Source organism: Diabrotica virgifera, chromosome 10 (assembly GCF_917563875.1).
Source record: "Diabrotica virgifera virgifera chromosome 10, PGI_DIABVI_V3a".
NCBI lineage: Eukaryota > Metazoa > Arthropoda > Insecta > Coleoptera > Chrysomelidae > Diabrotica > Diabrotica virgifera.
This window is the reverse complement of record NC_065452.1, coordinates 67,092,328-67,118,537: the sequence shown is the minus strand read 5'-3', so window position 1 is coordinate 67,118,537 and position 26,210 is coordinate 67,092,328. Positions and strand designations below refer to the sequence as shown.

The window sequence follows — 26,210 nt, the reverse complement described above, 5'->3', positions numbered from 1 at the left end:
AATGTTTTTTGGGATTAATTCTGTTGCTTTTTCTTCTACAATCTTGTCGATTATTCGATCTGCATCTGGATTAGTCGTTGACCATCCATCGTCTTCCATGTCTACTAAATCATCAAAGACTTCCTTAATTTTTGAATCGATGTCCTTAGTTTCCTTTGTGTGTATTTCGATTCGAGACAGTGCGTCCGCATTTGTATTAGCTTTGCCTTTTTTTGTAAATTACCTCGTAGTCAAATTCTTCTAATTTTAATCTCCAACGTACTAGTTTGGAGTTGGGTTCCTTTAGGGAAAATAGATATTGCAAGGGACGGTGCTCTGAAAGTATTTTAAATTTTCTTCCAAATAGGTAGGGTCGGAAATATTTAGTTGCCCACACCATTGCTAGCATTTCCTTTTCTATTGTTGAGTATTTGGTCTCAGTTTCATTTAGTGTCCTGGAAGCGAAGGCAATTGGTTTATCACTGCCAACTGGTCCTTGGGAAAGTACTGCTCCGATAGCAAAATTGCTGGCATCTGTTGTGAGGTTAATCGGTTTGGAAAAATCTGGATATTGTAATAAAGGCTCATTCATTAATAATTTCCTGCATGTTTCAAAGCATTCTACGAATTCGGGTGTATGTTCGATCTTTGCGTCCTTTTTCAAGCATCTTGTTAGAGGTTTTGTGATTTTTGCGAAGTCTCGAATAAACTTTCTGTAATAACCCAAGGAAGTCCAAGAAATCCTCTAAATCTTTTGCTGTTTTTGGTATTGGATATTTTTCTATTGCTTCAATTTTCGCTGGATTCGGTTTTATTCCTTCTTGTGTGACTACGTGTCCCAGAAAATTAACTTGCTTTTTTAAGAATTCGCATCATTTGTCAACTTGGATTTTTAGTCGGGCTTCTCTTAATCGTTGAAATACTTTTGTGAGATTTACTATGTGTTCCTGTAACGATGTTGAGTATACTATTACGTCATCCATATAGACGAGGCATATTTCTCCTTGAAGTCCCTTCAATACGTTGTCCATCATACGTTGGAACGTGGACAGAGGGTTCTCTCAAGTCCAAATGGCATTCTTAAATATTCATAGTGTCCATTTTCCACATTAAATGCTGTTTTGGGAATGTCTTCTTCAGCCATCTCGATTTGATGAAATCCGCTCGCTAGGTCGAGGGTTGTAAAATATTGACATCTTCCCAATTTGTCCAAAATATCGCTAATGTGAGGAATTCTGTATCGGTCGTCAATTGTCTTCTCGTTGACCTTCCTATAATCTACCACTATCCTCCACTTCATTTTACCGGATGAATCTGGTTTCTTTGCCACGACCCAAATGGGCGAGGACCATGGCGATTGGCTTGGTCGAATGATGCGTTGCTCTAACATTTGTTTCTTTACTTCTTCTTTGTGCACATACGGATACCGGTATGATTTCGTATATACAGGCTCTTCATCTTCATCCTTGGTTCTGATGTGATGTTTGACTTCGTTAGTAAAGCTGAGAGGAGTGTCTGATTGATGAAATATATCAGAGAATTTTCTGCATAGGTGGCGAACTTGTTCCTCTTCTTCCTCGTTAAGATGTTCGGTTTTAATTAAATCGTCGATATCTTGTCTGTAGTCTGGTCCGGCGGTTGTTTCCATGGAATATATATGGAAATCTTGAACGTCTATTTTCTTGCTTTCGAGTGGTTCCATAAAGGAAAGGTGAATGGGGTCTGACGTGAAGTTGGCAATTTCGGTCTAGGCGAGGAGGTTCTCGGCGTTAGTAAGGGCTTCTCGTACTACGACGCTTTGTACTTTTTGAGTTGGAATAATGATGGTTCCTTTTTCTTCTTTGTCTGGAATTTTGACTTGGCTAATTGAATTTGGTTCCAAATGGATGGAATAAAATTGTGTTTTGTTTGTTTCATAATATTTGATAGGGATTGTAGAATCTTTTGTAACTGGAAGTGATTTAGGAAAGTTTAATTGGGCTTCGAAGAGTTTTAGATTGTCGAGGCCAATAAGACCATCGAAAGTTTTGTGAAACAAGAGATAAAACTTCATTTTGCTGTCAGAATTAAATTCTGAAAATGAAGGAATTTCAGCACAATATTTTTGGGAATAATTTTGAAAAATTGATGTGACGACGAAGGGTTCGTGTTTTATATAATTTGGAAAATATGAAGAAGCTATTTCTGGATTAAGAAATGACTTTGTGGATCCTGTATCGATTAAAAGTCGTAAAGAAGGCTCAAAAATTTCAATGTAAGGTAGCTCCTTCTTGTAGGGAAATGAATGAAGTTCAATCACGTTTCGGCTGCTTCTGGTGGGTCCTCTCGAAAAGTTACGTTTTCTTCGTATTCGGTTGGTTGATTTTCGTATGTATCTTGTAGAAATCTGTCGTATTCAGGTTCGTAGTAATCATTGTAGTTGGCATTCTCTTCTTGATCATCTCCGTTGCATTGTATATTGTAAAGTTCTTCTACGGTGAATTTTGGCTGTGCTCGGTAATTTGGTGTAAATTTTTGACGGCCTCCTGTTGTAGTTTCTGATATTCCACTCATAGGTGTTGGTCTAGGCTGCTTTGACTGTCCGGGTTTGTGTGCCCCATACATTTGACTGGTTCTGGGTCCTGAATGCTGGAGGGTTTGAATTTTGTCTAAATTGGTTGAAGTTTTGTTGTCCATGTGGTTGTTGAAACCTGTTCTGTGGGTAGAATTGTCTGATATTTGCTGCCATTGCGGAGGTGCAAAATTTAGCTGTTGATAAAATGGTTTTTGGACAGGTACAGGCATTTGCTGTCTCTGAGGTCGGCGTTCTTGATAATTTTCGCTTCTTCCTGATGTTGAAGGTTGACTTCTTTGATTTTTTTGAAGATATCTAACATTATTTTCTTCCTGTACGTATTGTATCGCCGTGGCTAAACTTCCTGGTCTCATTGCTCTGATCACAGAGCCCATTGGTTCTCTTAGCCCTGCTAAAAATGTGAGAGCTTGTTGACGGAAAAATTCTTGTTTGCTTCTTTTAGTGTCGGCATTTACAGGATGTAATTCTAAGTAATTGTTGATACAGCTTAAAAGTCCCATTATTTTTTCGTAAAAATGCATGATAGATTCTATTGCTCCTTTTCTTAAATTTACTAGATCTCTTGTAAGCGAATTTTCGTCTCTTTGGTCTCCAAAATTTTGAATTAATGCATTTTTTATTTCATCAAAAGTTTCGCTTCCATATACGGATATAACTTCTTTGGCTCTACCTGTTAATTTACTTATAATACCATGAAGCAAAAATGTATTTTGGATATTAGCTGCATTTAGTCTATCATAATAATGTTTTAAAAGTATTGTAGAAACTTTAATAAATTCATGTAATTCATTTAGGTTTCCGTCGAAATTTGGAAGAATGCATAAATTTTTCACGTCAAATTGTGGAACTGCCATATTTTAACAAAATAATTTTCAATATATATAGTCAATAGTCGAAAAAGTATAGTAAATTTCAAATATATCAATCTTAAATTGCTTATTATCTATCTATTAATCTCTAGTGTTTATTAATATAGTATTAATTAAGCTATTTAAATTTTTCTTTAAATAAGTTTCTAAATCTGGCTCTAAAGTCAATCTAAGGACTTAGAGGAGATATTTCTAAATTATTATCTTTCTATTAATTTATTCAAATCTTTGTTTTTATCTTCTTAATCTAGGTCTGATTCAATCTAAGGACTCAGAGGAGTCTCATTTAATAATATTTCTTTTAAAATTTAATCTTCTTAATTCTAAGTAATAATAAAAATCGCTTACAGGATAAAGACGATGCCGATGTGCATTCCTTTGCTCCTGAAGGCTCCTAACTTCTTTTCTTACTGCTAAATCCCTCGGGTGAACTCTTCAGACGGTTTCCCTGGGGCTGGTTCTTGGAACAGTGGACAAACACTTAAAAGTGACGAGGATCTATAAAGACTCTACCACTATCCTACTGACTGCGCCAATTATGAATGTTCTTGGGAAAAACACTTTTAAAAACTGAACTTCACAATTAAAAACCTTTATTTCGACAAACAAAGATTTTAGTTACAACTCAATAATTTAAATCAGACTTTACTTTAACAATTAAATCAGACTATTTTAACTATTTTTTATCAGACTGAAAAATATTGATTTTTACATGGCCTTTTATAATTTTTATTATTGCTGAATTGCTGTTCCAATACTTCGCAATTATTTCCAGAATCTTCAACGCTGCGACGCGGTGGTACCTCGTGTTGATTCCACGTGGTAGAATATACTGGATGGTAGCGGTCGTTGTACTATAACTAGCATTAATTTTTTAATGCCGTAGAAAATTTAATCTTAAATTTTATATTACAACACATTTGATAATATTCTTACATATTATTCTTACATTTATTCAAAAGGATATAAAATAATTATTGGAATTAATAACAATTCTCAGTATTGACTATCTGTTTAAAAATAAATGTACTATCTATTTTATTCTTATTGCATGTGATTCTGGATCTTTATCTAAAACAAACTTGCTCTTATTACATAGGAAAATATATTTTAAACATTTATTAAAATATTTGAAAATTATCAAATGTGTTGTAATATGGAATTTAAGCTTAAATTCTCTACAGAAAATTTACTTTTTTAAATTATGGACGTATTGAGGCAATTAACAAATAACGCAATATAAAAAATTAATCCAATTAAATTTTTTTTAATTTATGATTTACACGATGTAAACGAATTATTGTGCACTTTGGGCTATTATAGAATTAATTTAGATAGAATGTAAATTAATATTCTATAAGTATGACTTATAATTTTTTCGTACAGCAGAAAAATAAAATATCCTACAAAAGAAAATGAAATGCAATCATTGAAACGCGCGTATTTTTGTGAGCTTACGAATCAGTAACGATATAATATAGTCGCAAAATAATTAATTTTATTCATTTTAAGTACAATTCTCTCTTAAGCCGGGAAGATGGAGAAATTTTCTTGCGAAGGGGTTGTAGCTCAATAATCGAAATGCGCATATTTTAAGAGTTTGTTCCTAGAATTTATACGCTATGCTATACGAATTATACCTATCCGCCATACGATATATTTTAATTTTTCTTTTGAGTTGAATCAATTAATGGTTTGTTTGAGGGTTAAGGGGATGAGCTCAAAAATCAAGACTATATCACTTTGAAAGCTCATAAGTAGCTCATAATTCTACCGCAAAGATAGATTAAATACCTCTATTTTTAAGAGGGGGCGGTAGCCCTCCCATAAAAAATAATAAATTCCTGTCCAGTGTAACGAGCTCAAAAATTTTAATCTGTCGGATATGAAAGCTTATAAATAGCTCGTAATTTAGCGCTATTTGTTTTTAATTTCTGTAAGGTGGAGGGGTCAGCTCAACAGGGGTCATATACTTTTGTGTTGCAGACCTTTGCTTTAGATTAACTGTTTTACTCTTTCAGAACGCAAACGCTTTGGCATTGGACAATCTAATGAAATGAATACACTCTTCCGTTTCTGGTCATTCTTTCTCAGAGAGAACTTCAATCGCACAATGTACAATGAATTTAAGAGTCTTGCTCTCGAAGATGCAGAACAAGGCTATCGCTATGGCCTGGAGTGTCTATTCCGCTTTTTCTCTTATGGATTAGAAGTTAAATTCAGACCACATTTGTACGAAGACTTCCAACAAGAAACGGTCAGGGATTACGAAAATGGTCAACTCTATGGATTGGAAAAATTCTGGGCTTTTTTGAAATACTACAAGCACGGCAGCCATCTCACCGTTACTCCCACTTTGCAAAAACATCTCTCCAAGTTCAAAACTATTGAAGATTTTAGAGTAGTAGAGGTAAGTAATAACTATGAAATATCGGATGTTTCGCTTCAATAAAAAAAAATCATCATTCTTTTGCCTTATTAGACAAAGAGAATTTGCCTCATTTTAAAATCACCCCCCTTGTTTGAGGTAGTAAACTAATAGACTCTGGGGGCAGGTCTTTTTTATTCCAAATTGTTGCAAATGTCCTCCAGACAAAATCAGTCATATATAACTTATTGTCCTAACCTCCTTTCTTCTTAAAAGTATTGAAAACATACAAAACGTTTAAGAAGTAAAACTCTAATGCTTCATGAAGAAAAACAATCTACCCACGAACCACGCAAATCCATCATAGCATTGACTTGTTAAAGATTTTGAAAAGAATATCTCGTCAAAAGGAGTAGCAATAGTTCATAAACACATAGAGGGAACATTTGTTAACACCTCATTAACCATCATCATCATCAGCCTCTCTCGATCCACTGCTGGCCATAGGCCTCCCCTGTTTGTCTCCAAAGTGATCTATCTTGTGCTTTCTGTATCCAGTTTTTTGTTGTCTTTCGTAAGTCGTCTTGCCATCATGGTGGTGGTCTTCCTCTGCTACGTTTATCGGCTCTTGGTCTTCATTCAACTAGTTTGCGAGTCCATCTTCCGTCCTTCATTCTGGCAACGTGTCAAGCCCATTTCCATTTAAGTTACAGCTTCTTTCAATGACGTCTATGACTTTGGTCTTAGCTCGTAGATCTTCGTTTCTAATCCTGTCTCGTAGAGTGGGCCCTATCATTGATCGCTGCATTCTTCTTTGCATTACTGTTAGTTTTTGTGCGTTTTTCTTTGTGAGCGATAATGTTTCTTCACCATAGGTCATGACCGGTAGCACGCATTGGCCGAAAACTTTTTTCTTCATATTAACTGTAATGTCACTCTTAAAAACGTTCCTAAGAGCTCCGTATACTGCTCATCCTTGTATTATTCTTATGGATACTTCGTTTGTTTGATTGTCCTTACCTATCTTAATTTCGTGACCCAGATATATATATATATATATATATATATATATATATATATATATATATATATATATATATATATATATATATCGAATATATCGAAATATCGAATTCAACAGAATTAAATGTAGTTTCAATCTAAGCCACAGACCGCAATTCCCGATAATTTCAACACTGATTTATAGTGTTATAGAATATACTTGCACGGTCGATAAATACATCGGATTTCGAATCCAGAGATATAATATATATATATATATATATATATATATCCTACTATCTTCCTAGCGTCCAAACATTGCCCGATAACTATCCACTCGGCGTCCGTGGAAATCGAGCGTCCGTATACGGACGCCGAGATGAAACCTTAATAAAAATTTGTCATTGGTCAGTTTTCTTAGAATACTTCTTCTTCTTTTTGATGCCGTTGACTAATCATACGAGTGCACAAGTTCTCTTCATGTACAGAAGAACTTAGATTACTATAATCATTCATTAAGCGAAATTATTTCGGACGCTTAAAAGATAGTTAAGTAAATTTTTCGTATACTGTAGCGTATAAAGTAGTGTTAACTGTTTATCACCAGAGGCGCTCTTTTCAATATACGTATACTTTTAGGTATACTGCATTTTATGTTTACGATTTCTCAGCGTCCATTAAATAAACTCAAGTTTTGATCTTGCCACTTCTGAGCGTCGTAGACTTGGCAACCGTGGCCAACGTAGTATTTAGGAGGAGTTCACTGCGGAAGGAGGACTAAGGCCCGTAATTCTTTAAAAATTTACTGCCGACATTGAACAAACTTTTTGCACTGGTTAAAATATGGTTTTCATCCAATTTTGAAAAAATGTGAAAATGTTGAATTATCCACGTCCGTCTGTCGGTAAACACAACTCCTCCTTTACTATACCAGCTAGAATGACAAATGCGGCGTCGAATAAAAGCTAATACCCCAAGAATGGTACCTACTAATGGTGAGGAATTTGACCTAGAACTTTCGGTTTTAGAAATACAACCGGAAGTACTGTTTTCAACTCACCGGAATAGTACAAGCGATATATTATTCGACGCGCCTTAGCAAGAGGAAAACAAATATATTCATCCGGTTTCATGACTGTCTGTGCGTCTGTCCGTCCGTCCGCAAATATATCTCCTCCGGTATTAATACGGATGGAATGACAAATGAGGTGTCGAATGAAAGCTTATAACCCAAGGATGGTTTCAAAGATGAAAAATTTGAACTCGGATTTCCGGTTTTAAATTTGCGACCGGAAGTACCGTTTTAAAGTCACCGAAATAGTATAAGCGATATATTATTCGACGCGCCTTAGCAAGACGAGAACAAATATATATATCCGGTTTCATGACTGTATGTCCGTCTATCCGTTCGTCCCCGAATATAACTCCTCCATTATTAATACAGATAGAATGACAAAAGAGGCGTCGAATAAAAGTTTATAACCCAAGGATAGTACTAAAGATAAGAAATTTTACGTCGAACTTTCGGATTTAGTGTTGGAATCAGAAGTTACTGTTTTAAAGTCACCGAAACGGTATACGAGATATATTATTCAACGTGCCTTAGCAAGATGAAAACAAATGTATACTTTTGGTTTTTATATCATTTCCGGTTAAAAAGTTCTAACCGGAAGTGCCATATTATAGTCGCAGAAATAGTATATCTGACATAGAAGCGTATTGAAAAGTCGCGCTTGATTTTTTAGTTCCGGTTTTGAAGTAATTTCCGTTTAATTCTGTGCTTACATTCAACCGCTGACGTCTTCCGAACGCACCCAATGATAGAGAAGATGAGGATGATGTTAATATGGAGTGAGTAAATTATATGATAACATGAAAATCGGCGGACACAAAGTGCCAAATCCGAAAAGTGTGTAAGTAATAGTCAGACAAAAAGTGAAAATTAGGTAATAAAGCGAAAAATTGCAACTAATTGTTGTATACTAATATACAGGGTGAGTCATCAGTCACCACTAACGGGACGGAAGATTACAGCGAAAGGGTAAAAGGTTCGAAAAAATTTTAAATATAGCTTGTAAGTTAATAAAATCTAAAGTAAAATGTAACGTACAGTATATAAACGAATGGACACTAAATAGAAAAAAATAATGGAATAGCCACATAAGAAGAATGGAGGAGTCACGTGTGCTCAAAATAGTAACAGATAAATCACCAATCGGTAGAAGAAGTATCGGCCAACCTTGCAAAAGATGGAGTGACAACCTTCCATAGAAGTATCAATCCGCCAATGAACAAGCCGGATTGCTTATAAAGAGGATAAGGAAGAAGAATAAGAATAAAAAATATAACTTCGATACGTCGCAATTTATTGAGACATCCTGTAATAAGCTGCAATTTATTGGGACATCCTGTATATTTCAAAATAATTTTATAATGTAGGTTTTATCAAGTTACAGACTAATAATTTAAACATTTTTACTCTCGCTGTAATCTTCCGTCCCGTTAGTGGTGACTCACCCTGTACTTATACAAGGAAAAATTTTTATGGAAGTAATTATTGTTGTTATTATTTACATCAAAATAAAATTAAAGCTGCACTTGTTTTTTATCGTTTAGTTACATCTTATCTAAAGCATTAATAAACATGTAATGCAACAATTAGTAAAACTATTTTTATCAGATCTACATTATTTATACCATACCTATAATTTCTGTCTATTAAAGAAACAAGTATTTATATTCCATACTTCTGTATTGTATTGTATAAATAAATATAACTGAAGTTAATATTTGTACAACGCTAAAAAATGTCGAATGTGTCACATTCCTTAGTTTGTGTTGTAAAATTTATACAATTATTCAATTATGTAAACTGTCCAAAATACTAAACTGCTGAGAAGACAAAACGTACGTGTTTAAACTCTTGTGCGGATCTTGTTTCAGTATTGCTTCCAAGAAATTCTTGTGGGATAATTTATTATTTCATTTTTAACAGATTTTCATTATTTGATTAAACAGGGTGTTTGGTAAAGAATGGGCCATATCTTAACCTCAGGTTCCTGAGGTTAAAATAGGCCGATTTAAGCTAACTTACCTTAGTACAAAAGTTTATAATAACCGAGATACAGGGTGTCAAAATTAAACTTTTTTTTTATTTATTATTGAATATTTCCTGACAGGTATGAGATAACAACATGAAATTTGGTATGTGGGAGTTTTTTGGGTCGATAAAACTAAATTCCGTACCAAAAATTATGTATTGCCCAGAGGGCGCCACATACGCCTTTCAGCACTCATTTCTTACGTTCAATTTGTTTTATCCCTCACTCTGTATAATTTTGACATTAAAATTTTTATTCTCCTATTAGTTTTACTTAAAAAAGGTATACTTCTTTCATCTCCATAAACTCAACCGTTTTCGAGATAAACGCATTTTAAATCTGCGATACACCATCATTTTTAGCATAATATCATTGTAGTTACACCCGAAAAATAACTTAAAACCATAAAATTATCCAAAAATGTATCGCAAATTTCTTCAAATGGAATTTGCGATGCAATGACATAAATTTAAGAACTAGCACAATTATTACGGTTTTAAGTTATTTTTCGGGTGAAACTACAATGATATTATGCTAAAAATGATGGTGTATCGCAGATTTAAAATGCGTTTATCTCGAAAACGGTGGAGTTTAGGGAGATGAAAGAAGTATACCTTTTTTAAGTACAACTAATAGGAGAATAAAAATTAAAATGTCAAAATTATACAGAGTGAGTGATAAAAAAAATTGAACGTAATAAATGAGTGCCGAAAGGCGTATGTGGCGCCCTCTGGGCAATACAGTAGAACCTCGGTTAACCGATTTCCGGTTAACCGAGACTCCGGGTTAACCGAGGCCATCCTAATATGAATTTTATAAATTTTTTAATGAATTTTATAAATTATAAAATGATAATTGATTCACATTTGAGATTCAACTGTTTTAAGGTTATGTATTATTAAATGAGTTTTATACCAAAACAATGTGTGTTTGTCCCATATTTTATTTTAACCTAACAATCGTCTTTATATTGTACTATATTTAGGTTACGTTCCGTGTTATCCGAGTTTTGCCGTATCCGAGGTACTCTCGGTCCCAATTACCTCGGTTAATCGAGGTTCTACTGTACATAATTTTTGATAGGGAATTTAGTTTTCTCGACCCAAAAAACCCCCATATACCAAATTTCATGTTGTTATCTCATACCTGTCAGGAAATATTCAATAATAAATAAAAAAAAGTTTAACTCTGACACCCTGTACCTCGGTTATTATAAACTTTGTGCTAAGGTATTATAAGTTAGCTTAAATGGGCCTATTTTAACCTCAGGTACCTGAGGTATCGACAAGACTACCATTCATAAGGGTAGTTACCGATTACCGGATGACATATATATCAAACAACCAAAACATCAAAAATTCTCCTTTTAATGGAACAAGGTGGGGCTGCACAATTTAAAGGAAAGTCCTTAAACGATATAAATGTTGATCTTGAAGAAAATCTGTTAACTACCGATGATAATATGCCAATTACAGAGGCAACTGATTTAATTCCAGAGGTAAATATTTGTGAAAATAAAGCTTCTGGCATTAATTCTAGTGTAGCTTTGTCAGGAGCAAGTAACTCCAGCAAAGAACAAAACAAAAAGGAAAAAAGGTCGTTGGTGCCCTGGAAAGAGGCACAAAAAACAGTTGTCATCAAATATTTTTCAGACCATATTAAAAATAAAAAGCCTCCTAAAAAAAGTGAATGTGAAATTTTAAAAGAAAAGTATTCAAAGTTATTGAGCAACAAGGATTGGCTCAAAATTAAGGTATTTATTTATTCAAAACCAGTACATGAAGAAAAAGTAAATTTAATGATTTTTTTTTATTTAAGAAAAAGTAAATTTAATGATTTTTTCATTTCAAAATTATGTAATTTTCAATTATTAAACCTTTTTGTTTTATTTTAATTTTATTAAATCGAACTGTCTAATTCTTTTGGTATGTCGTTAGACGTGCCCAATCCTTTAGAATACACTAATAAAACTCATTACCGATGGTTGTATCATACGGAAAACCAGATCACACTGTATCATTGTTGTGAAATATTGTGGTTTCCCAAAAGGTGTACACTGTGTAGTCTGTGAATATTTGTTATTCTATCACGAAACAAAGTTGGGGTTCATTGTGTGGAAGGAACAATGCCGAAACAGTCATAAGCAGTTTTTATTTAATTGAAGCAATCGATTCTATTTCATAATGACATCTTTTATCATAAAACAATGAAATCTTTTGACCACTGCAACAAAATTTATTACAATTTATTTCCAATACAGCAGTTTCGGCAAGTTCCATTTCTCAAGTAATGTACCTATCATTAAGTACTATTAAAAAATATAGTTTCAGAGAAATTTAAAATTTGTCGCAAATTATGTACCAAATATACAGTATGGTTCAAATGAAAAGAATAAATTCAAATATTTGGGTGAGTACGTTATCGGCCCGTCAAAAAATACGGGCCGATAACGTACTCGCCCATAATGCAGCCCAAACATTATCATAATAATGAAAATTAAGTTTATGTACTAGACAATTATTATGAAAAGTAGATTCATCTGTGTAAACAATATACTTTTAAAAAAATCAGGTTCTTCTCCAACTTTATTAAAAGGCCAAAAAGAAAAATTTAAACGTTTATCATAATCCTGTTGTATTAAATGCTGGTGTAGTTGAGTGTGATACGGATGATAGTGGTTTATCTTAAGTCTTCTACATAAACTCGTTTGACTGATTTCCAATTCTCCCGAATTTTTTCTCGTACATACTAGTATTTGGGTTTTCAGTAACAGAAAGTAGAACATCAAGTTCATGGAGGTCGTCACAAATCACTGCTTTATTTTCATTTGCCTTTTCGTATGTAAGATTACCAGTAGCACAGCACGGAATCTATTGAGAAATCTCAAAAACTTCCTTTTGTGGGTATTTTCTATCAGGATACTTTTGAGCGTAAACTTTAGAAGCTCAGAAACAATTTTTCAAACATTCCCCAATGCAAAGTACACTCCATGTCGACTCTTTCGTAGATAGCGTAATTCTTCATTTTTAGGAACAATTAAATCTAAATACTAAGCACGAATGTTTATATTTTTGACAATTACCAGACCGTAGTGTCATAAAACGCCAATGTCGTACAATGACATTAACTAACTACATCTTTTGTTTTAAAATCGATGTAATCATTAATAATTTATATAATTCTAAATTACGCAAAAACTGTGACTCCTTGTTATAGGACATCCTTATACCATTCGAAAGAGAAAAGTTTGTTTATTATTATGATTAATTAATATTTATGGTGTTCCATTTAAAATAAGCCTCATGTTACACATTGAATAATCCAATAATGAAACTGTAAATTTTGAACACCCTGTAAATAAATGTTTAACAGTCAATCATGAAATACATTCAACCAATATCCAATTATTTAGCTGTAAGAGTAAATTTGTTACAATTGCTTAAATAAGTTGAGAATGAGTCTTCTTTTAAAACTTTACATTTTAAGAAAAGTCGACATAACTCGGAACACTCTGTACATAGGTGTAAGGAAGCCTTATGAAACTATACCTTATTTTTTACGCACAATTAGAAAATGCAACAAAATACATGTGTTCCATAAGAAAAAATATAACTTTAATACACAGCAATTTATTGGGACACCCTGTATATTTCAAAATAATTTTAAAATGTAGCTTTAATCTACTTACAAACTATTAATTTAAATTTTTTTTCAAATCTTTTACTATTTCGCTGTAATCTTCCGTCCCGTTAGTGGTGACTCACCGGTATAATATGCCAAAAAATTATATTTTAAAAATAAAAATCGGCCTGTTCCGGGATTTTTCCTTAAAGTCGCCGGCTTATGAAAAAACGAATTTATTCCTTTCATTTGCACCATACTACTGTATAATAACATATTATGTAAATACCAAATTCGATACGCTTTCGGTTAAGTATCAAATTACCTCTATTCTTCACACATGTAAAATGTTGAAACAGTATATTTTCATTAATCTAATATTGTGGAAATATGACATCGTCGCAGGGCGCCCACTAATCGCTAGAGTAAATTATACCGTATAATTGAAGGACGCCTAGATATCGAAAGAGTCAATTTTCGCGTATTCTCTGGACGCTAAGCGCTTGTTTTACAAAAGGACGCTGAGTGATGGAAAAGTTAAACTTGAGAAATGAATTCTCCTTGGACGCTCAGTGATCGTTCTGTCAACGGACGCCCAGCGGATAGTAGGATGCAAATATATATATATATATATATATATATATATATATATATATATATATATATATATATATATACAGGGTGGTTCATCTTATTCGCCTCGGCCTCTGTACGGAAAACCACTTGATATTTTAAAAAAATTTCTTCACAGAAATATACAGGGCCTTTAATACTACAACCTAAAAATAATGTGAATTATACAGGGTGTTCCAAAAAAGAGTGGTATATCAAAGTTATATTTTTTCTTATGGAATGCCCTATATCTGATGACATTATTGAATTGACCTTAAAAAATAAGCTATACTTTCATAAGGGTTCCCTATACCTAAATACAGGGTGTTTTGATTTATTTCGATTTGTATAAAAATGTAAGGTTTTAGAAAAAAATAAATATCTACGAATCTCAGAAGCAGTAACAAATTCTTTCTTGGATCTTAATAATAGACTATTTAGCATACTTAAACAGATGCTTATTGCAACAAAATTTCTTACAGGGTGGTCAAAATATGAGATTGTTCTATTAACAAATTCAAGCTGTAAGAACTTACTTATTTTAAATGGAACACCCTGTATCTTACTAGTCTATAGCGTAGAAAATTTATTTAGCTTTCAATTTGTATTAGGGTTTCCTATACCTATCTTTTTACAGGGTGGTCAAAATATTAGATTGTTCTATTAACAAATTCAAGCTGTAATAACTTACTTATTTTAAATGGTTTTAAAAAAATTTTAAATTTTTGTTTTAATTATGTGTCCCAGACTAATTTATTTAGGCTATATTTCTTAAACGAATAGAGATTTTCGAATGGGACAAAAACTGATCTATTACATTTGTAATACACTTTAATATGGCGTAGAAAAAAAATTATCCTCTAAATATTCATCCCTTGGTTACAACCCCTAACTTTATTTTTTTGAAATAGCACCCTGTAAGTTAGGCATGAATATTTAGGGGATGAATTTTTTCTACGCCATATGAAAGTGTATTAAAAATGGAATAGATAAGTTTTTGTCCCATTCGAAAATCTCTATTCGTTTAAGAAATATAATCTGGATAAATTAGTCTGGGACACACAATTAACAAAAATAAACTGATAGTTTCTTGGTTATTTACAAACCGATTTTATGTTCAAAAAATGTGTTGAATAGACGATAAAAGACCACATTTAAAACTATAAAAAAATATACAGGGTGCTATTAAAAAAATTAAAGTTACGGGTTGTAACTAAGGGATGAATATTTAGGGGATGATTTTTTTGTACGCCATATTAAAGTGTATTATAAGTAGAATATATCACTTTTTGTCCCATTCGAAAATCTCTATTCGTTTAAGAGATATAGCGTGGCTAAATTAGTCTGGGACACCCTGTATATAAAATATATATACAGGGTGTAACAAAAATACAGGTCATAAATTAAATCACATATTCTGGGACCAAAAATAGTTCGAATGAACCTAACTTACCTTAGTACAAATATGCACACAAAAAAAGTTATAGCCCTTTGAAGTTACAAAATGAAAATCGATTTTTTCGAATATATCGAAAACTATTAGAGATTTTTTATTGAAAATGGATATGTGGCATTTTTATGGCAGGAGCATCTTAAAGAAAAATTATAGTGAAATTTGTGCTCCCCATAAAAATTTTATGGGGGTTTTGTTCCCTTAAACCCCCCCAAACTTTTCTGTACGTTCCAATTAAATTATTATTGTGGTACCATTAGTTAAATTCAATATTTTTAAAACTTTTTTGGCTCTTAGTATTTTTTCGATAAGGCAGTTTTTGTCGAGTTGCGGCTTCTTTTTTAATATGTTTACATAAAAATTTTATGGGGGTTTTGTTCCTTTAAACCCCCCAAATGTTTGTGTACGCTCCAATTAAACTATTACTGCGATACCATTAGTTAAACAAAATGTTTTTAAAACTTTTTTGCCTCTTTGTATTTTTTCGAGAAGGCAACTTTTATCGAGATATAACTTCTTTTTTAATACGGTTCAAAATATACCTAAAAATGTAAATCATACATAAATTTTTATATTATTACCAAGTCTCCATAATCGTACTTAACCATATACAAATATTTGGTGGATTTGACAAATATTCAAAATATCTCGATAAAAACTGACTTTTAGAAAAAGTACTAAGAGCCAAAAAAGTTTTAAAAGTATTTTGTTTAGGTAATGGTACTACAATAATAATTTAATTGGAACGTACACAAAAGTTTGGGGGGCTTAAAGGAACTAAACCCCCATAAAATTTTTATAGGGTGTCCAAATTTCACTACCTATAATTTTTTCTTAAGATGCTACTGTCATAAGAATGCCACATGTCCATTTTCAATAAAAAATCTTTAATAGTTTTCGATATATTGGAAAAAATCGATTTTCATTTTGTAACTTCAAAGGGTTGTAACTTTTTTTATATACATATTTGTACTAAGGTAAGTTAGGTTCAATCAAACTATTTTTGGTCCCAGAATATGTGATTAAACTTATGACCTGTATTTTCGTTACACCCTGTATATATATATATATATACGTCTTCATATCAAGGCGAGATCCGACTAAATCGAGGACAACCCGAGATCCACCAATAGTAAATTAATTATTGGAGTATATTGTTCATAAGTATCTTTATAATTAACATATTAATCATGGCACACTTAGAGGGGAAAAGATTTTTGTAATTAAATTTTTCTGATAAATTTACAGCGAAACGAGATCCGTCGCTGAAAAGTAAAGGGGAGGACTTATATACGAAATTTTAGATATTTACCGTTCAACGCGAGATCACACACTGATGCCAGCTCTAAAGAGTATTAGTCGAGCGGTTGGAGCTCGTGTTGTATTGTATATTTCCCACGATATAAAGATATATAATGGGCGTAACTTTTAAGTATCGCTTCTTTTGTGTCTTTAAAGTCTACGATTGACCTTTCAGAAAGTCCCTTAGTTTTATTACATACATAAGGGTGTGAAAAAAGAAAAAGAATACTTGACAAATAATAACCATTTAATAATGATAATTATTTGCAATACAATATTTTAAAACTATACATTAATATTCTTAAAAAACACTTACTACGAAACCAAAATGTAATTATTATATTCTTAAATAATACAAATTGTTACAAAATAATTATTTAAATGATTGCTTGTTTTAAAAATACATTACGAGAAAGTAAAATTTTTTATAAATATTAATAAAGTTTAAAAAATAAAATAACTCAATATGTAATTATTATTTGATAGTTAAAAAATGATTTTAAGTAAAATGATTTAAAAGATAAAAAGAAACACACATAATTTTCAGGGTCAACTCCTAATTGCATGAAAATTTGGATTTAGATTCTACCCATCCCCCACTTCAAAGTTGAATTTGTGCCGTTGATTGCTTTTACTTGGAGGGTGAAAAAATATACGTTTAAAATAAGTCCGGAAACAGATCTGACTAAGTTTAAGCAACTTTTGTTCTATAGAGTTTTTTTAACTTAGGTACTAGATTAATTTAGCAGTAGCTACTAGAGTCACTTGCGACTAAAAATATTTACTTTTCAACAAAAAAAAAACACGTTTTTCGGCGGTTTTTCGCAAATGCTCAAAAAGTAAGTATTATATCGAAAAAATATTCTTGGAAAAAATGTAGCATATAAAAAAAACGAAAAAATGGTATATTCTTAGTCTATAGAACCAGTAAAAGTAAATTTGTAGCTCATAAAAAGACGATCTTATCCTTCAAATTCCAAATCAAATATTTTAACGTGATACATAGCACCAAAAAATGAAGCTCTTTTCGGGGAAAACCCATTAAAATTTTTTTAAAGTGTTAACAAAAAGCTTTATTTTATTTTATAAAAGTTATATACGGGTAGGAGAGACAACGGAACGAATTTTCGAACGTTTAAACAGACGACATCCCAGATTTACCAATTTCTGGACAATTGATCCAAAGGCTGGATTCTAACAACGAAACAGATGTGGATTTTCAAGTTTTCAATGAGAGTTAGAATGAAAAAACATTAGTGGCCTCGAGTATGATGGTTTGGAGAATTTGGCTGGTTATATCTGCCATAAATTGAAGGACTCCAGTATTTAATCCGAAGATGTTTCAACGTAAACGTGGGTTGATCATTTGAGTAAGTGTGGTTTATGTAAACCATCAGACACTCTCTTGTCATATATTAAGTAACTGGAGACAATTTTTCCTTCCACATGAATGGTGATTCCATTTTGGTAACTAAAAATTATTTAGAAAACCTTATGTCCAAAAGTGTAACTGTAGACTGTTCTAACAAAGCGAACAAGTTATTTTTTAGGTCTCGGATGTACTTCCGAATTAAAGAATTAAACAAGTCTCTTAACAACCTGACATTGCGTAAAAGAAAAATTATGAAAACTGCTACATAGTTGCTGTATGTACGTCTATTTCACATGCACAAAATTTAAATAAAGTGCATGGCATGAAAACTGTAAAACTTATTTTTGTCTTTTCCAAGCCTCTTACTTAAATCTGATGAAATACATTATTTAAAAAGTAAAAAATTTTGTTTTTTTATCAATCCATTAAATTTATGGTTTTATTTTGGGGCTTTTCTTCCCCTTGGTAAAAATTATATTTACTAATGTGTAGGCCACTAATCAATTTTTGCCAACTAACGAAATATAATAATTTTAGTAGATATCGATTATATGAATATTTTTATTTTCCGGATACCAATATAATCAAGAAACTGGGAAATTTACAAATAACTGAAAATCAATTTAAATAAAAGTAAATAGTTTAATAATTTTCCTCTAAACTATAAAAATCACTTAGTTTCTTTTAGTCATAATTCATTCATTTGTACTATTCTCAAATTTCATTCGCGTTCGTATTACGAACGCATAGACGGGACTATGCTTTACTCTGTTGTTAACGTCATGCGCCAATCGGACGAGCTTACGTAACTAGAATATCAGGGTGTGCATATTTCCGGGTCCCGGTGAATTCGTATCTATTTTAATCTCCATCCTAATTACAGACCAACTGGCAACTCTGGTGCGCAGGTAATTTTTAAATAACGCATTAACTACCGGTGAATTGGTAACTTTCATTTTTTAAGTATTGTTGATAATCTAATATCGGTATTCCAGGTATTTAGCGCTGCACTCCTAGAAAATGGAAAAAATGTTACAGGAAGTGAAACCGATGATGAAACGAAACGCAAAAGAGAAAACTTGGATGATTGTTTTATAGAAGTAAAATTAAAAAACGGTCACCAAGCAAAGCAGGCAACGAAAACAAGGAAGACATGGAAAATGTTATGATTACAATAATGAAAGAGCTAATGAATAAAAACGATGAAATGCTTCAGGAAATAAAACAAATAAGGAAAGAATAACAACAAACCAATAAAGAGTTAATGGGTGTAAAAGCAGAGAAACAAAAACTAAAAAAAGAAGTAAAACAGCTACATGAATGAGTGGAGCAACTGGGGAAATTTAGCAAAAAGAAAAGCTTGATCGTGACTGGGTTGAAAGTAGAAACAAATGATTATAAGAAATTAAAAGAAGAAATGGAAAATTTCAGAGCCCAAGAGTTGCAAATACAAATAAAACTAAGAAGTGCAAAAAAAAATAGGAAAAACAGTATGCGCAATAGAAACAGAAGCCCTCACGGATAAAATGGAAATCCTAAACAAGAAACGTAAACTAAAACAGCATAAAGATCGTATCTATATAAACAACGATTGGACATCGAAAGAAAAAGAAATACAAAAGGAAATAACTAAACTAGCAAAGGACGAAAGAAGCAAAGGTAAGCAAACGAAAATCGGCTACAAGAAATTAATAGTGAATGGCAAAATCTAGATATGGGACGAAGAGAGAGAACAGCTGATAGAAAATTCAAAAAACTAATAAACGAAGAACAGCGGCTGAAATATGATATTGACATGGCAAAAAAAGAGTCGGAAATGCAAACGGTTAACGAAAACAAAATAACGCACACAAAATAAAGAAAGAATCTCAATAAGAAGAAAAGAACAAAACCCATTAGAATGGGCTCTTGGAATATTAGAACCATGCTGGCAGCAGGTAAGATGCAAGAAATAGCTCTTGAAATGAAAAAATACCAACTAGAAATCCTAGCCGTACAGGAAATACAATGGAAGAAAGAAGGAAAAATTGAGAAGAAAAACTTTAGCATGTATTATTCGGGAGAAAACAAACAGGGAACGAATGGTACGGCATTTATGGTGAACAAAAAAATGAGGGAAAAACTGATACAATTCAAAGCAGTTAATGAAAGGATATCTTACATAAGAAAATAAACAAGCCCACATCTCGATAGTCAATTGCTATGCACCCACCGAAGGAGCAAACCAAGAAGATAAAACAGAATTCTAAGACATCCTGGAAGAAACCTGTGAAAATATTCCGAGGAATGACATATTAATAATATTGGGTGATTTCAATGCAAAGATCGGAAAGGAGGACTATAATCGTAATGTAGCTGGCAAAGAAACCATTCATGAAACTACGAATGATAATGGAGGAGAAATCTGCAACCTAGCAGCAGCAACAAATACATATAGTTAGTACTGGGCATAAACATAAAAAAGAAAACAAAATAACATGGATGATACCAGGAAGAATGGATGGAAACCAAATAAATCATACTCTAATTTCGAAAAAGTGGACACAAATAGTACAAGACGTAAGGTCATATAGAGGGGCAAATGGAGGCACTGACCACATATTGTTGATAGCAAAACTTAAGATGAAAATAATCAAAGCAAATAATCATAAGGAAGGAAAAAGGAGGAAATGGAATATAGCCAATCTGAAAACGCAAGAAACAAAGCAACAATATACAGAACAACTGGCACAGAAATTGGGTCAGTACGAGCACATAGAAATAGAAGGAGAATGGAAAAACATAAAGAACAGCATAATAGAGACAGCAGAACAAATAATAGGAGTCCAAAAAAACAAAGAATCGAAAGAATGGTTTGATGAGGAATGTCACCAAAAAAGTCAACTGAAGCACCTCGCAAGAAACAAATGGCTACAAAGTGCCGAACAGGAACAACTGGACCAATATAGAAAAGAAAAACAAGAAGCATTGAAACTCTATAGAAGAAAGAAGAACACGTGGATCTCTGAACAAATGCAAGACTTAGAAACGAATAATAAAGACAACAAAAAATTGTTCGAATAGATAAAACAACAACACAGTACCAAAAAATCTGTCACAAAAATAAACAAAAAAGATTGGGAAAAACATTTCACGGACCTATACAAAAACGACAATAAGGCATATTCAGAGGATGAGGATATAAGAGATAACAGAGATGAAGAGGAAGTCGCAACTACTTATTAGCAATTCATGGAGGTATTAAAACAACTAAAAGTAAACAAAACGCCAGGGCCAGATGAAATCAACAACGAACTGATCATCAACGGCGGAGAGGAGCTCACGAAGCGAATGCACAAGTTAATGGTTACAATTTGGAAGGACGAAAGCATGCCCATAGAATGGAAAAACGGACACATCGCACCAATCTTTAAGAAAGGAGATCCAACTAAGTGCTGCAACTACAGACCAATTATGCTACTAAATACAACGTATCAGATATTGACCACAATTATAAGAAACCGACTAAATCAATACACAGAAAAAATTATAGGACCATATCAACAGGGTTTTATAACAATAGATCAAAGGAAGATCAACAATGGATGCAATACACGTACTGACACAAACAATTGAAAAAAGCTATGAACATGACATAGAATTACATAATATACTATTCATCGACTTCCAACAGGCCTTCAACAGCATATACAGACAACAATTATTAAAAGAAATGAAAAAAATGGAGATACCGGCAAAATTAATAAGACTAACTAGAATGACAATAAAAGACTCAACAGCAAAAGTTAAAACAAATGAGGGAGATACAAATGACATCAAAATAGAACTTGAAGTAAGACAAGGAGACAGTCTGTCAACGACAAACGACACTATTTAATATCGCTCTAGAAGGAGTAATTAGGAACACAGGGCCGAAAAAGACAATTATTCAAAGCTCAACACAGATCATAGGATATGCAGATGAACTGGGACTGGTAGCACGAGATAAAAAAAGACTAGAAGAGGCACTTTTAACCCTGGTAAGAGAAGCAAAGACGAGAGGACTAATAATCAATCAGAATAAAACAAAATATCTTATAAGCACACGAGACAATGTAAACAGAATAGCAGAAATAAAGATAGGTGAAAATACATTCCAGAGAGTAGATTGCTTCAAATACCTGGGGGTGATGGTGGACGGCAAAAACGGAAGGAGTATAGAGATAAACGACAGAATTAAAGCAGGTAATAGAGTATATTGGAAATATCACCAACTACTCAAGGACAAAAACCTGAGCAAAAAAAACAAAATCAAAAATATACACAGCAGCAATCAGATCAGTGATAGCCTATGGAGCAGAAGTAATGTGCCTTACGAAAAAAGACGAAGAAAAGTTAAAAATAATTAAGAGAAAAATTATAAGGATACATGGCCCAGTAAAGACAGAAACAGGGGAATATTGAAAGCTGATGAACCATGAAATAATAAATATAAATAAAGGAGAAGATATAGTAAAATTCATTAAAGCACAAAGCCTCAGATGGTTTGGGCACACACAAAGAAGAGGGGTAGAAGAACTGATCAGGAAGATAATGAACTGGAAACCAGTAAAAAATAGACCAAGAGGAAGACCAAAAATTAGATGGGAAGATCAACTGCTAGACGATATATCAAAGATGGAAATTGCAAACTGGAGAGAAAAGATTCAGGACCGGAGAGAGTGGAAGAAGATAGTAGAGAGGGCAAAAAAACATCACAACCTATGAACTAAGACCTAAAGGAAAAGCGGACTAATTTACCGCGTGAAATGGATTAAAAGAGCTCATATTTGAGCGAACTATACTCTAGCAAGAGTGAACGGTCCATATAATAATTCCAGGTATGTACCTGTATAAATTACCCTCCTTGAAGTTGGTGTAAAAGGTATTCACCATTTATGTATCGTCTTTTGGAAGGATTACTAGAGAAAATCCAAATAAATTTTGAAAAAATGGCTGAAATCGCTGAAATTCTTGTAACAGATTCCGTAATGAGTGTACCTGGGTGGTAAATGATTTTAAATTTCACTTAAAGAAAGTGCTAAAAAGTCTAAAACATTTATGGTACTGTTCTGCATCTGGTTTCCAGGTCCAGGCAACCTGTTATACCGACGGTTAGTTTTTTTAATATTTTGAGTAGTAACTATGTTGGTTATCAACAATTTGATGTCAAAAATGCACATTTTGCCATTTTTTGTCTACCAGTAAGAAGAAAAACATTCAAAACAAAATTTAAGATAACCGCATTATTGAGCATGTAAAACCATTTAAACAAGGTTTTATAAATTTCGCTATACTTAATTGTTGCTTATAAAACTATAAATTAAGTCAGTTTAACGTTAATATAACTTATGTAAAAAATACAACTTATATCTCGATATTACGTGAAATAGCTCAAAGAAATGAGTAAAAATACACGGTTTTTATGACACTTGGTGTAACTACGTAACAATTGTTTTAGTTTCTATATGGACGGAATAACAAAATTTATGTAAATCTGACCAATTTTTTCTCAATTTAATTATTTATTGACAATTTAAATGAAAAATAGCCGATTTTAAGAATTTTCGTCTATAAGTTACAATGTTTTACCAAAAAACTGAAAAAAGAACCGATTAGTTTATTGAAATAGCCTTAAAATGAGTTGAAGTAAAATAGAATTGGAGCTTTGTTTATCAATAAACATTAACTATTCAAATTTATTTCTTACGTTTTAAGCTAACTACCTGAGGTACCCCTGAACCCTAAAAATGTCATCGAAACGACGATTTTGAAGCTCTTCCGACTGGATTAAAGAAGCTATTATCGATTCAAACAAAAGTTGTGTATTTTTAATTCTAAATTTCAACTATTTAATTAAAAATAAAGTGTTTCAGTTGAAAATTCAAAGTTGCTACACCCACCGCTTTCGCAGGCAGAATAAGAACCCTGCTATTGCATAAGTATATAGATTTTGAAAAACCATTCAAAAAGCATTCCAAAGTTTTTTCGATATGCCGTCTAGTTCTCGAGATATTTGACAATCGCCTTTCTGGACAGAGCCCTTAAATAATGTAAACATTCTTATTCAAGCTAGACATAAGCCGAGTGAGAGAGCTGACCGTGAAATTCATTTGCGATGTTTCCAAATTTACCGGATCTCGGGTTGTCTGCAAAATATATATTTACCATATACACAACGGATCGCGCGCGCTGCCCTCTACAGCGGATTTAGTGGAACCACTGCAATATAAAATTCACCAAAAGGGGTGCAAAATGAGGTCCAGACAAAAATCGATTTCCTTGTACCCTAACCATTGTTACATCGAGATGTCACTATATACACGTGAATACAAGGTGAGATCCAAAATCGGATCTCGCCTTGCAAAACGGATCTCATCTTGTATAGCTTATGATACAAACGGATCTCGCCTTGATATGAAGACATATATATATATATATATATATATATATATATATATATATATATATATATATATATATATATATATATATATATATATATATATATATATATATATATATTGATGTGATCTTGATTATTGATATGAGATAATATTCTTATATGTCACTTTATTTAATCAATGTATTAATACTAATCTAATTAATTAACCAGATCATATATCAATATGTTTTCAATCTCAGGGCGAATTATAAATTAATTACTTACTTTCGTGGCTTCTAAATATTTCTTAATGGTTCCTAATCGGGATAGAAAAGAAAAGAGTAAAAAAAATACACATATGGGTTACAATTATAATCAAAATATTTTTTATTTTATTTAAAAAGGCAATCAATGCTTAATATTTGCTATTTCTTATTATTCTTAAACATAACATTTACAAATGGGAATCTTATTTCCTTTTGGTTTTCAATTGAAAGTTTTTATTAACATTTAACTATTAGGAGTTATTAGGAACAACTCTATTCAAGTTTGATGAAGCTTTTCTGATATAATTGATTATGTTATTTAATTTTTTATGTGGAATTTAATACGAAAAACCCATACATTCATGTCCAAACAAATGAGACTGACCTTTTCCTGGTGAACTGAAAATGTCCTCACACAAAACCCGTTCCTGCTATCCTTGGCTGCGATCAAACCTCGTCCTGGCTTCCAGTAATGTAATCCTTTGAAAAACTAGCTCGAATAGCTCTCGTTCCTGCTTCGGTCGTGATGCTGTGTTCGAAACTGCTATCAGCTACCGGGACACTCTTGGCTCAAGGAGGTTCTTTTACTCTCGACCTGGCCTACTTCTCGTTCCACGATAGATACTCCACACTCACGGAACTACCGGCTTTCTCACTCTCCGTACACTACCGTCTACTACTCGACTTCACTTCTCCACAGCTCAAAACATTCTGATCTCACTTTGTCATTCATTCCCCTACTTTCTAAATATCCCTTCCAGATTCGCAAATCAATCTTCCACCACCAACTCTCATTCGTAATATTCCTCAAAACCAATTTTTAATCTTTCTAAATATGCTTAATGGAATTCAAAAGAAAATATTTAATTCCCATTCTAAAATACTTTCTAACTATTTACAAATTTTAATGACCTATTCTCTCTTTCAAATGAGTCTTATTTAGCATAGGCTAATGATCGAAACCTTCCGCGAAAAACGATAATGAACTATCATCTATTTCACTGAGTTTTATTTAGCATAGGCTAATGATCGACCTTCCGAGAAGAACGATAATGGTACGCGTCATTCACTTTGTTTATCTAAGCACATTGTTCCGAGTTTCGTACGCTTATTCTAATCACTTCTTAAAATTAAATATAACAATTTGTTGTATACAGGTTGTTCTAAATTTATATGCCCGAGGTTGAGAAAATTAAAAATATTTTATATTAAATTGAATTTTGCTTATAATTATCAAAATTTAATTTTCATATCAAATAGAAATATAACAAATCCCCGCCTTGTATT

General features: G+C 32.5%; 1 protein-coding gene across 2 annotated transcripts in view; it reads left to right on the top strand.

The window, feature by feature from the left end:
* The window catches only part of LOC114340580 (la-related protein 1B), a 241,811-nt gene that overhangs the window by 179,436 nt on the left and 36,165 nt on the right, over positions 1 to 26,210 (top strand). For both annotated transcript variants that reach the window (XM_028291346.2, XM_028291345.2), the window contains one exon: positions 5,445 to 5,833. In XM_028291346.2, coding sequence (XP_028147147.2) covers positions 5,445 to 5,833 — 389 coding nt within the window. The remainder of the gene's footprint in view (positions 1 to 5,444; positions 5,834 to 26,210) is intronic.